Consider the following 13,463-nt stretch of genomic DNA (forward strand, 5'->3'; position numbering starts at 1 on the left):
GACCTCGCCAGGAACTAGAACGGTAGTTAGTGTGTGGGGGATGAAGGGGGGGTGGTGGACCAGGTTAGGGGAGCCGAGGAGAAGTGGTGAGAGACATAGAGGGGGGGCAAGAAAAGGGAAGAGAGAGAAATGGAGAACAAGAAGGAAGAGCTGAGAGAAAACTAAATATCCGAACGGAGAGCTACTGTCTAGTTTGGCAGCTTGGGCCTAGTGGGGGAAGCGGTAAGGCACTTCAGAGGTCAGGCCCCTCGGGGGGCAGGCCCCCCAGCCACTCCCCACTGGACGCGGTCTTGTCTTTAACCGCTTTAATATATTCAGCTTCTCATTATAGAGATAGCATCAGGAGGAAACACAAGATAAAAAAATGTCCTTTAAAAAAAAAAACCTTTAACTTAGTTCCTTCAGTGTTAGCAACATTATAACATTCTTCAAAAGTCACATAATCCTATCATTGGTTCTGTCCAATGGAGACACCGCTCACTCCACCCCGGGCTAAAGCCACCATCCAATGTTTTTAACAAACATATTAATATACAAATTTTAATTAGCATTGTAAAATACATACCATATTTATCGGCGTATAACACACGCCGGCGTATAACACGCACCCCAAGTTTAGGAGGCAAGTTTAAGGAAAAAAACTTACATTTTAAATGCCCATCAATGTAGCCTTCCACTGTCCCCCTACAGCCCTACACTGTTCTCCTGCAGCCCTACACTGTCCCCCTGCAGCCCTACACTGTTCTCCTGCAGCCCTACACTGTTCTCCTGCAGCCCTACACTGTCCCCCTGCAGCCCTACACTGTCCCCCTGCAGCCCTACTCTGTCCCCCTGCAGCCCTACTCTGTCCCCCTGCAGCCCTACTCTGTCCCCCTGCAGCCCTACACTGTCTCCCTGCAGCCTTCCACAAAATTGCAGTATGGTTAGTTTTAAATGTTACCACTGCCGCTGCCATCTTCGGCTCCTCCCGCTGCTATCTTCGGCTCCTCCCGCCACCGCCGTCGAGATCTTCGGCTCCTCCCACCGCTGACATAGACCGAGCTGAGCCGAGCCGAGGGTACTCGGCTCTGCTCGCAGTAACGCCCCCGTCCCGCCCCTTGTCCTGGCTCCTCTGATGGACACAACACCGGGCCAATGGCGGGACGTAAAGGCTAGGAGGCGGGACTGGGCGTGACTGAGAGCGGAGCCGAGTACACAGTACACTCGGCTCAGCTCGGTAAATGTCTGCGGCGCTCCACAGAGCGCAGATCGGCGGGGGGGGTCGGCGTATAACACGCACCCACGATTTTCCCCCGATTTTAAGGGGAAAAAAGTGCGTGTTATACGCCGATAAATACGGTAGTTCTATGTTAAGTTTCAAGCATAAAAGTGTTTTTTTTTCCAAACCATCTTTAACAGAGTTCAGATGTCCCCCATTTTAAATACTTAAACATAAGCTGTTAGAAGCCAGTTTGGTGCTAGCAGATTCAGGACTGCTTTAGAACAGTAAGGTCTCACTAATGTGCCCTGTCAACTTTGTGAAACAAATATTCAATCTTTATATTTCAACTATATTAATCACTGTGACAGACTTTAAAATTAGGATTTTTGTTTTGTTATTTTTTTTTTTTTTTTTTTTATGCACTTAAAGTAGAACTATAGTCAAACTATGAAATCGCAGTATGTATGTGATGCAGGTTAACCATTCCAGTATATCTTTGAAAGGGTGACAGCACTATTTCTTTTTGCAGTGAAATCACCACCAGCCTTGCTGCTGCTATACCTATTTAAGCCAATCATCAAATCAGTCCCTGCTGAACCGGCCATGATTCGAACCATGTATAGGCAGGCTGAATGTACCCAAGTTGATTGATCGATTAACTTGGATACAACCAGCCTGTCGGATTTTACATGCAATCATTGGTAGCGGCCATTATAGCCACTAGCAGTAATCACTGTGTTCTCCTGGTGGGAATGGCTCTCCAGCCAGGAGGACACAATGAGTCCATGGGAGGTATTTCACCATCAATACTGACTGTATTGATGGCTGAGGGAATTGAGCGACTTTCTTCTCTGAAACCCATGGCTGCAGGAAAGAAAATCACTCCATCTACGGCTGGTTTTAGATGCTGATACTGTTCATAGACCTGTTAGTAAATAGCCTCACCCAGCTCCACCTACAGCCTTTTAGATTGACCGCTCTTTGTTTAATGTGCAGGAACTTAGGTAAAAGGATGCAAAAGCCCTGCTCAGTCCCTCCCACCCCCTCCAGCAATATCGTCCCAGTTGCTTTTACAATAAAAACAAATAATATTTCTTTTACCACATTTAACATGCCAATTTAACCACTTACCTACTGGGAACTTTTACCCCCTTCCTGCCCAGGCCAATTTTCAGCTTTCAGCACTGTCACAATTTAAATGCCAATTGCACGGTCATGCAACACTGTACCCAAATTCCATTTTTATTATTTTTTTCACACAAATATAGCTTTCTTTTGGTGGTATTTAATCTCCACTAGGTTATTTATCTTTTGTTGAACAATCAAAAAAGACCGAAAATTTTGAAACAAACAAACAAAAAAAAAGAAAAAAATAGTTTGTTATAAAAATTTTCTAACTTTTCTCCTTCACTGATATGCACTGATGAGGCTGCACTGATGGGCTGTACAGATGGGCACTGATGACGCGGCTCTAATGAGCACTTATAGGTGGCATTGATGGGCACTGATAGGTGGCACTGGTGTGCACTGATGAGGTGGCACTGATGAGGCTGCACTGATAGGTGGCACTGATGGACACTGATAGGCAGCACTGATAGGTGGTATTGATAGGCGGCACTGTTAGGTCGCACTAATAGGCAGCACTGATAGGAAGCACTAATAGGTGAGGATGATGAGGAGGCACTGATGGGCACTGTTTGGCAGCACTGGTGGGCACTAATTGGCAGCACTGGTGGGCACTCTTGGGACTGCACTGATAATCAAGACACTGACAATCAGTGCCCTGATTATCACTGTAGATGGCCCTTCAACTCATGCTGTCAACGTGAGAAAAGGAAAGCCGATAGCCAGCTTGTGTTTACATTGTGATCATCTGTCATTGGACAGCTGATCACGTGGATTGGCTCCAAAGGACTCAGTGATAACAGAACCCATGTGCCGTAGGAGACGTCCGGGCAGCGCTATCAAGGGAGGACATCCATGGGTGGCCTCCTGGCAAAGTAAGCCTGCGCTGTAGCTGTCTTTCGGCTATAGCGCAGGCAGGAAGGGGTTAAGGCAGCCATACATGGATCAAAATGCTGCCGGTTCAGCACGGACCGGACAAATTTTGATCCATGTATGGGCGCCGTGGTTGTACGGAAGTGGATCCATCAATCAACTTCTGTACAACCACCTGTTTGTTTTTTTCCAAATGATCAGTGTCTCTGGTAATAGCTGGTAACACTGATCATTGTGAGAACACAATAGCACTGCAAAAACCCGCAAGTTGAACAAAAAAAAGGTGTAATGTACCCCTGGCCTGTCTTACATTGGAGAATGCCTGTATATTACAATGAATTTTTTGTTGTTGTTGAACTAACAAAAAAGGGCTTTAGATGAACTACGGAATGTACTACGTGACAGAATAATCCATTAAATTGCTTCTTCTTTTTCCTATGATTCATTACATTTTCCCGCATTTAGAGATAGTACATAAAAAAAATAAAGAAAAAAATGTCATCATGTTAGTACTCATAAATCAGATTTCATAACTCTTCCTTCATCAGGATTGGCCTCCAAAACCACTGCCCCAAGATATATATATGTATGTATGTATCTTGGGACAGTGGTTTTGGAGGCCAATCCTGATGAAGGAAGAGTTATGAAATCTGATTTATGAGTACTAATATATATATATATAACCCACAGGTTACTTACAAATTACAGATTTCAAACAGAAGACATGACACCATGTTTCTTTCTCAGCAACTTCAAGTCTACGGAGATTGGGCAGGGATGCCCTAATTGGTCACCCAGCATAATCTCATTTACATATAAAAAAAAGTCACCAGTTGTGTGTGCAATATATGCTACAAAAAAATTAACAAAACTACATAAAAAAATAAAAACAAACAAAAAAAAATCATATGAAAGTTTTGGAGAAAATTTTTTATATCAAATACTTACCGTAATTTTCCTTTCCTGATGGACTCCATGGCAGCATACGTATGGATTAATCCCACCTCTCATACCTCATAGGACCCCACTCCCATAAATCTTTGCTTCTAGTCAGAGACCATGTTCCTGTAACTTAGCCTACTCCAGCAAATGGGAGGGAACTCCTGCTGCCATGGAGTCCATCAGGAAAGGAAAATTACGGTAAGTATTTGATATAAATTTTCCGTTTTCCTGACAGACTCCATGGCAGCATACGTTTGGGAAATAACTAGCCATACACACCCGGGTGGACAATTGCTGGTTAAAGAAAAAAAGGCTTAATTGGTGCCATTAACAGATAAGACATTCAAACCTAAATGAACCAAAGATAAAGAAACCGGATCTATGCAATAATGCGTCATGAACGTATTAATTGACGACCATGAGACCGCTTTACAGATCACTTCCGGGGATACGTGACGAGAAGCTGCCCACGATGTAGAAACACTCCTGGTAGAATGAGTGGTCACCACTTCTGGAGGAGCCAACCCTTTAGCCTTATAAGCTCCTTGGATGGCATGAACAATCCAAGCTGCAATTGTTCTGGAAGAAGCACGCAAACCTTTGTTTTTCCTATGGAAATAAATGAACAGGTGATCAGACTTCCGGAAAGAAGTAGTGGCTTCTAAGTATTGCTTCAAAACTTCCCCAACATCTAAGGGATGAATATTAGAGTTTTCAGTTGTTCAGAAGATTGGAACAACAATTTCTTGATTCTCATGGAATACAGATGTTACCTTAGGATTTGATTCTAGCATAGGAATCAAGACCACTCAATCAGGGAAGAAGGTAAGGAATGGCTCTTTAAATCCTAGAGAACTGATCTCGGAGACTCTCTTAGCCGATGTTATGGCTACTAGGAAAACCGTTTTGAGAGAGAGATCTTTGATAGATGACCGATCCATATGTTGTCTCTCTTTTCCCTAGAAGAAATCCAAGACGAGCGGAAGATCCCACCTGGAAAATCTTGGTTTTCTTTGAGGGCTGAGCCTTATTGCTCCTCTGAAGAACTGCCTAGTATGAGGGTGTCTGGCCCAGGATACACCGGTGAAGGCAGAGATTGCGGAAACCTGAACCCGTAATGAACTCACCGATAAGGACAGATCCAGGCCTGTTTGTAAAAAAAAAAACAGTACCTGGTCTTCTGGCATTTAGTAAAGTAGCAATAGCTGTACTTGGACATCCTAATGCTTCCAGCTTTCCCCTCTCAAAAAACAGACCATCAGATGGAGCAGGGATGGGCATGGGTGAGGAGATGTTCTCTGCAACAGAAGATCTGGTCTGCAAGGAAGAGGGACTGGATCCCGGTAACTGAGCTGCATCAGGAGAGGAAACCATGGCCTCTTGGGCCAATACAGGACTACTGCCACTACTTCGGCTTCTTCCCACCTGAGCCTCGATAGAAAACAGAGAATGACTGGAACTGGGGGAAAAGCATAGGCCCTGTGGAATCTCCACCGATCCGTCAGGGCATCTAATCTGAAGGCCTGGGCACAACGACATCTTGTGTAATATTTCTTCAGTTTGATGTTGCATGGAGAGGCAAACAGGTCTACTTCCGGCAAGATCCCCAGAGACAGGATCCAGTTGAATACCTCAATGTGGAGAGACCATTCGTTGTTGTCCAGGGTAAACCTTGAGAGAAAGTCTGCCTGAAGATTTTGAATTCCAGGAAGATATATGTCAAGTTTGCCTGGGCCCAGGCCATGATCGGGCTTACTTCCTTCACTAAGGAGAGGCTGCGGGTGCCCCCCTTTCTCTTGATATAAGACACTGCTGTCATATTGTCCAGTCTTAGGAAAACTGAGGTTTCTGTCGTCAAATGGTGAAAAGCTTGTAGAGCATGGAAGGCAGCTCGGAGCTCCAGGACATTCGAGACTACACCTCGGGATGGGAAGTCCCACTTACCTTGGGCTACCTCCGTCAGACAGAGAGCACCCCAACCTCTGCTGCTGGCATCTGTTGTCACTGTGACCCAGGAGACAGGTGCTATGGAATGGCAATTGAGGAGATTTCTCTGCTGCAGCCACCAGGGGAGGATCTCGTTCATGGAAGGGGTTATCCGAACAAGGTGGTCTCGAGACCCTGGATCCCACTGTTGGAGAAAACCCTTCTGAAAGGGCCGCATCTTCCATTGAGCCCATTTCAACATAGGAGCTGTGGCCACCATAGTGCCGATTATCATGAGACATTGTGAGGCTCTGAGAAGGACTGATGGCATTGCGAGATAAATTCTGCCCTGAATCACACAAAAACCTGCTGCCATGAGTATAAATAATAATACAATAATTTATATGCGATACCAAGCATGATCCTGGTCCAGCCCAAAAGCGATCATCCACTACACGACCAGGGCATTTATGAGAGGCCTCCTGCCAATAGCAAGGACGTTTTGCCAAGTTGCCACTTGCCTACCAATGGCAAGGCTAGGAAGCTCTTCACAGCATCGCAAATGTCGCCCCTATCCACTCTGCTAATAGCTGGGACTGCTGGACTCCAGAACCGCCATCCAAAAAATTTGTGCAACCAGGACTGGACCGTAGAATCTTCATAAGGTAAGAAACACCTTAATCCTAGGAGGAGGACAAAAAAGGAACGTGGTCTCTGACTAGAAGCAAAGATTTATGGGAGTGGGGTCCTATGAGGTGTGAGAGGTGGGCTAAACCCATAGGTATGCTGCCATGGAGTCTGTCAGGAAAGAATTATTAAGCGTTAGGGATAACAATGGCTTATTCAGAGGTATAAAAATAAAATAAAGGAGAAGCCAGCCTAAGCTTGTTTGTCTGGGCTTCTCCTAATGGTCACAGGAGTGCAATTTGTTTTTGAAGTTCGCTCTCTGCTGACGTCAAAGGAATCAGTCCAGGCACCACGTCATAACGACAATTAAGTCTGCCAAATCCCTGGACTGATAGCCATCTCAGCGAGCGTCTGAGACGGCCGCTCCGTGCCCTCCACAACTCAACGCTCCAGTGAGTGTGGAGGAGCAGAGCAGAGTGTTGCTGACTGACATTTAGCAGCTCTCCACTCTGGGATCTGTGAGAACTGAGCCATCTGCGATGTTCGATCGCTCGGTGCTCAGTGAAGAGGCGGCGGGGGACAGATGCAGAATCGGACCGATGCTACATACACCTAGGTAAGTATGAATGGGAAAAAAAAAAACCTATACTTCTATTTTAAAGTAGTACTAAATGGATAGCGTAAGGGAGGGCTATTACCCCTCTCAGTTTGATTTTCCCCATCACTTCCTGTCTCATAGCCAAACCAGGTAGTAAAAGGAAACTTCTGCGGTTTTTATTTTACGCGCTTTAAACAAAAAAAAACAATATTTTTTACCTTTTGCTATAATAGATATCCAAAAAACGAATTTCTTCATTAGTTTAGGCCAATATGTACTCTGCTAAATATTTTTGGTAAAAAAAAAAAAAAAAAAGCATATATTCATTGGTTTGCACAAAATTTATAACGTCTACAAAATAGGGGATATATTGTATTTATGGCATTTTTTTTTTTTTTTTTTTTTACAAGTAATGGTGGCAATAAATGATTTTTATTGGGACTGCAACATTGTGGCGGACAGATTGGACACCTAACTGACATTTTTGGCACTTTTTTCCAAACCAGTGACATTATTACAGTAATCAGTGCTAAAAGAAAGCCAGGATCTGTGTGATCTCCCCTGTCAGAACGGAGATTTGCCTTGTTTACACAGGCACATCCCTGTTCTGTCACTGCAGGGAAAAATAGCGGGTGGCATCGAGTCCGCCCCACCCTCTGATTCTTTCCCTCACTGGCCAGTGGGCACGGGCACTCACAAATCCCTGTGTATGAACCAACGTACATCTACAGTGATTTGCAGGATCAAGCCACATTGCCGCAGTATAACTGCGGCGGCTGGTCCTTAAGTAGTTAAAGCTGAACTCCAGACACAAAGAATTTAATTAACTGAGACATATTTCTCAATAGCCACAAAGGATATAAATCCACTTTGTGTGTAGTAAATACCTGTGAAAACCCAGATTTTACCTTATAAAAAGTAGCAATGACATCATCACGTGGCTGTACATAGCCTGTGCAGAGAGCAGAGCTGTGGGAGGGACCCAGCAGACTCCACCCACTACAGGCTGTCTGCAGAAAACGGGAGATGGGGGTGGGAACAAGACCAGTCACCTTGTCCAAGGAGAGAGAGCAACAAGGACTGGTCTTTATTGTAGGAAGCTCACACACAGAGGCAACATTTCGTAAAGGATTACTGCACAGATATGGAAGAAATAAACAAAGTGAGATTAAAGTAAGAATACATACGGTTCTCATATTTAAACAATATTTTCTTATCCCATGAGCAGGAGTTCTAAGGCTCGGATCGCTCTACAGAAAGTATATGACAGGTGATGAGGAAGCATTATATTGCCTCCTTGTCTCCTGCTTTAACCTCTGGAAGGCTGCATTAGTGAGCCATGTGCTTTGTACGCAGTTGCAGGGTACATGCAGAGCAGCCCCATTCACTTAAATGGATGGAGTTCGCTCGGTGCTATGCCCACTGAAAGCGTCAGGGGGTATAAATCCTGCCATGGCAGTGAAGCAAAGCATTGCTACCAAGGCATGTATACATTCCTGGCAGCTGCCTCTGCAGCTAAAGGGGGAGCTGTTGAGGGGCAGTAGAAAAGAGGCTCAACTGCAGGGTTTTACTGTGGTAAGATTTGAACAAGGTTATTTGAAGCCTCAACTCCAGTGCGGATTAGAAGGGGGCACTGCCAGGAAAGTGAATTATTAAAGACTCACTTCTGGGCTTTCTTCTTTTGTAGAGGCGGCGCCCTTTCTAATCCGCTGCAGAGGTGAGACTTAAGGTCCCCTCATAAAGCGCTGCTGCTTTCTTCCAGCACAGCGAATAGGGTTGCCACCTTTTCTACAAGCCAAATCCAAACACTTTAGCACAGGGGTCTCAAACTGGTGGCCCTCCAGCTGTTGCAGAACTACAACTCCCATGAGGCATTGCAAGGCTGACAGTTACAAGCATGAATCCCACAGGCCGAGGCATGATGGGACTTGAAGTTCCGCAACAGATGCCAGTTTTTTTTGTTGTTGTTGTAGTATACACTATAGGATTGTAAAAGACATGAGACAGGTTTGAGTGCCTCAAGGAGTGTAGTAATGCGGTGCGCTTAGTGTGGTCAAATTGCTCTGTGCTAAGTGGCTTTATGGTCATTCCCAAACTGAAGCATAGTAAACACAGTTTACTATGCTTCAGTTATGAATTGACAGTGATTGGTCAGTACCGATCATTTACTGTGTATATTTAGGAAAGCAAGGAGCTGTGCACCCCTGTCAGGCCAGTTACTGGAGCTCAGTGCTGGAACTCATTCCCATCACTGGGCGCCGGGATTTAGAACAGATTAGCCAGGATGCCAGGATTTAAATGGACTCTCTGGAAGGTTCCGGTGAAAACTTGGACAGGTAGTAACACTAGCGGCGGATCCTCTCTCAATGTGACGGCCCGAGCACGTCCCCCACCCCCCAGTTTCAGCCATGACCATGAGCCAATGTACCAATACAATAAAGAAAATCTGTGCTTAGCCTGTGTACTTATCTGGGATGGGAGTGACACACTGCCGAGGTGTCCCCTATATGGTCCTGTAGTGCCACCTTGATAATATCATCCTTATTGACCACTAACGTTGTACATCAAGTACAGGATACAGATTCTCTCTGTGGTTGAAATCACCACCTATAGCTATTTATATGCCCCTATACTTCACCCATATAATGTTATTTTGTTCTGATAGACTGGAGATCTGATAGCCCCCTATAGAACATGCATTCCCCGATAATCAACAGTAACCTGGATCACCTGGGTTTTAGACACCAGCCAGGAACATGGATCACTATCAGTCAGAATCACAGTAATTCCACACCGATCTTACTTTTAAGATTCCAGATTCCTACAGAGCTGCCCACCAGCCGATCCCCCCCCCTAGGTTGCAGATCATAAGCGCCAGATTCCCAGAGAGCTGATCTCCTGGGCAGCTAGGCTGAATCTCCAGATGAGGTCCATATCCTGGCTCCCCTCTGCAATCGGCGGCAGACAGTGCATGCTCACACCAAGCAGCCAATGGTGTATGCAGCTCAGGTCAGTGACAGTCCAGCCTGATCCAGCCTCCCAATTCCCTAGCTGTTGTTAGCTCCTTGGACACCACTGCAGCCCTTTAAATTTGTCTATCTGGCCAGCGGCGCCCCTCTCAAGTTGTTGCCTGGGGCACATGTTACCCCTGCCCCCGCCCCCAATTTTGGCCCTGCATGTATATACGCACAAAAACATGTGTATAAGCACATAAATTACTGCACTCAAACGTAATGTTCTATTTTTGTTTTACGGTTCTGTACTCATCGCTCACTAATACTACTACTCATCTTTACACAGTTGTGTGTATGGAAGACAATTAGCGTCATTAAAGCTCATCTTCAGGCAAAAAAAATAAAAAATAATTGCCACGCAGAAGAGCTGTGCTCATACTGCAAATGTCAATTGCTTGTTTTGTATTGAGCTTATACTTACTTAATCCTTTGTTCCATCGGAAACCGGGCCTCCCCTGTGGTCCAGCAGTGGACTGTTCCTGGTCTATGGAGCCTGCTCTGGGCTTGATGATGTCAGGAACAGTCCACAATTTAAGACTGCTGGATCGATCTTGTGCAGGGAGGATTAAGCAAGTACCGTATCTCTCCTTTCTCCTCTTCCCTAAACAAAAGCCAGCAGTTAACATGTGCAGTGCAGACACAACCCCACTACATGGGAAAACTTTTTATTTGCCTGCAGATGGGCTTTAAGAACTGCTGACAGCAGGTCCCAAGAGCTTATACCTGTGGGTATCTGTCCAGCTGCAAAAACCTCTAGGATGCACAGGGTTAAAGCTAGCTAAGCTAAGGACAGCCAGTTATAACTGGGCTTATGCAAGAGTAAATTAAAAATGAGAAATGATTAATGATTAGAGATCTAACAAATATGGCCCTTTGAACTAACTGACATTACATTAGGATCACTGCACTAAGCTATAACAATCGTTATTTGCAATAATATCTATATAAGATCTATATAAATATCTATATATCAACAAGAGTCAACGAGTGCTGAAAATAACAGTCCTATGGCTAAATATAATGCACATTATGGCAATAACCCATATGTTATTCTGTAGCTTAGTGAATGAAGCAATTGTCTCCCAACAGCTGAGGGAGTATAATAGTATCAGATAAAAGAGATTAGGATCAATAATGCAGATTAAAGTATACCTTTTTCAAACTTTTTCCTTCTTTTGTGCCTGATAATGCAAAAAATAAGAGGTAATAGAAGAAGCAATATTAGAATAGGAGAGGCACATATGAGGATAGTGGTAAGTTCCAATGGACTCTCAGATGGACCAGTCTCTTCAACATCTGTGTCATTTGTACCATTTGTACCTCCATACACAGTATGAAATACAGTTGACCCCACACTTGGCGTAAAGGGAAGTTCTGTGCTCCCCCGATCTGTTTCGTAAGTCGTGGACATCAGCCTCCCTGTAAAATATAAGATGATTCAGAAGGTTTGTTCCCTACACGTGTAAGCATGATTTCACAAGGAAATACGTAGTAGATTATTAGGCAAGGGAAAGTTTGGCTTGATCAGCTGGTGGTCAGATAAGCTGTCCAATCTAGTACATACAGTGGTGTGAAAAAGTGTTTGCCCCCTTCCTCATTTCCTGTTCCTTTGCATGTTTGTCACACTTAAGTGTTTTCGGAACATCAAACCAATTTAAACAATAGTCAAGGACAACACAAGTAAACACAAAATGCAATTTGTAAATGAAGGTGTTTATTATTAAAGGTGAAAAAAATCCAAACCATCATGGCCCTGTGTGAAAAAGTGATTGCCCCCCTTGTTAAAACATACTATAACTGTGGTTGTCCACACCTGAGTTCAATTTCTCTAGCCACACCCAGGCCTGATTATTGCCACACCTGTTCACAATCAAGGCATCACTTAAATAGGAGCTGCTTGACACAGTAAGGTCCACCAGAAGATCCTTAAAAGCTACACATCATGCCGAGACCCAAAGAAATTCAGAAACAATTGAGAAAGAAAGTAATTGAGATCTATCAGTCTGGAAAGGGTTATAAAGCCATTTCCAAAGCTTTGGGAATCCAGTGAACCACAGTGAGAGCCATTATCCACAAATGGCGAAGACATGGAACAGTGGTGAACCTTCCCGCCCAAAATTACCCCAAGAGCGCAGCGACGACTCATCCAAGAGGTCACAAAAGACCCCACAACAATGTCCAAGGAACTGCAGGCCTCACTTGCCTCAGTTAAGGTCAGCGTTCATGCCTCCACCATCAGGAAAAGACTGGGCAAAAATGGCCTGCATGGCAGAGTTCCAAGGAGAAAACCACTGCTGAGCAAAAAGAACATCAAAGCTCGTCTCAATTTCTCCACAACACATCTTGATGATCCCCAAGACTTTGGGACAACATTCTGTGGACCGATGAGACAAAAGTGGAACTCTTTGGAAGGTGTGTGTCCAAGTATATCTGGCGTAGAAGGAACACTGCATTTCATAAAAAGAACATTATACCAACAGTAAAATATGGTGGTGGTAGTGTGATAGTCTGGGGCTGTTTTGCTGCTTCAGGACCTGGAAGACTTGCCGTGATAAAAGGAACTATGAATTCTGCTGTCTACCAAGAGATCCTGAAGGAGAATGTCCGACCATCTGTTCGTGTACTCAAGCTGAAACGAACTTGGGTTCTGCAGCAGGACAATGATCCTAAACACACCAGCAAGTCCACCACCGAATGGCTGAAGAAAAACAAAATGAAGACTTTGTAGTGGCCTAGCCAAAGTCCTGACCTGAATCCTATTGAGATGTTGTGGTATGACCTTAAAAAGGCCGTTCATGCTCGAAAACCCTCTAATGTAACTGAATTAGGACAATTCTGCAAAGATGAGTGGGCCAAAATTCCTCCAGGATGCTGTAAAAGCCTCATTGCACGTTATCGCAAACGCTTGGTTGCAGTTGTTGCTGCTAAGGGTGGCCCAACCAGTTATTAGGTTTAGGGGGCAATCACTTTTTCACACAGGGCCATGATGGTTTGGATTTTTTTTCACCTTTAATAATAAACACCTTCATTTACAAATTGCATTTGTGTTTACTTGTGTTGTCCTTGACTATTGTTTAAATTGGTTTGATGTTCCGAAACACTTAAGTGTGACAAACATGCAAAGGAACAGGAAATGAGGAAGGGGGCAAACACTTTT

At 44.4% G+C, this 13,463-nt stretch overlaps 1 protein-coding gene across 5 annotated transcripts in view; it reads right to left on the reverse strand.

Annotated features, from left to right (window-relative positions):
• The window catches only part of TMEM154 (transmembrane protein 154), a 71,574-nt gene that overhangs the window by 42,914 nt on the left and 15,197 nt on the right, over positions 1–13,463 (reverse strand). For 4 of the 5 annotated variants that reach the window (XM_077477046.1, XM_077477049.1, XM_077477047.1 and 1 more), the window contains exon 2: positions 11,459–11,725. In XM_077477046.1, coding sequence (XP_077333172.1) covers positions 11,459–11,725 — 267 coding nt within the window. Of the gene's footprint in view, positions 1–10,727; positions 10,948–11,458; positions 11,726–13,463 lie in introns of those variants that run through there. The other variant, XM_077477050.1, reaches the window with a different exon arrangement.

Source organism: Lithobates pipiens, unplaced genomic scaffold (genome assembly GCF_037356315.1).
Source record: "Lithobates pipiens isolate NorthernLeopardFrog02 unplaced genomic scaffold, aLitPip1_a1.2 Scaffold_13, whole genome shotgun sequence".
NCBI lineage: Eukaryota > Metazoa > Chordata > Amphibia > Anura > Ranidae > Lithobates > Lithobates pipiens.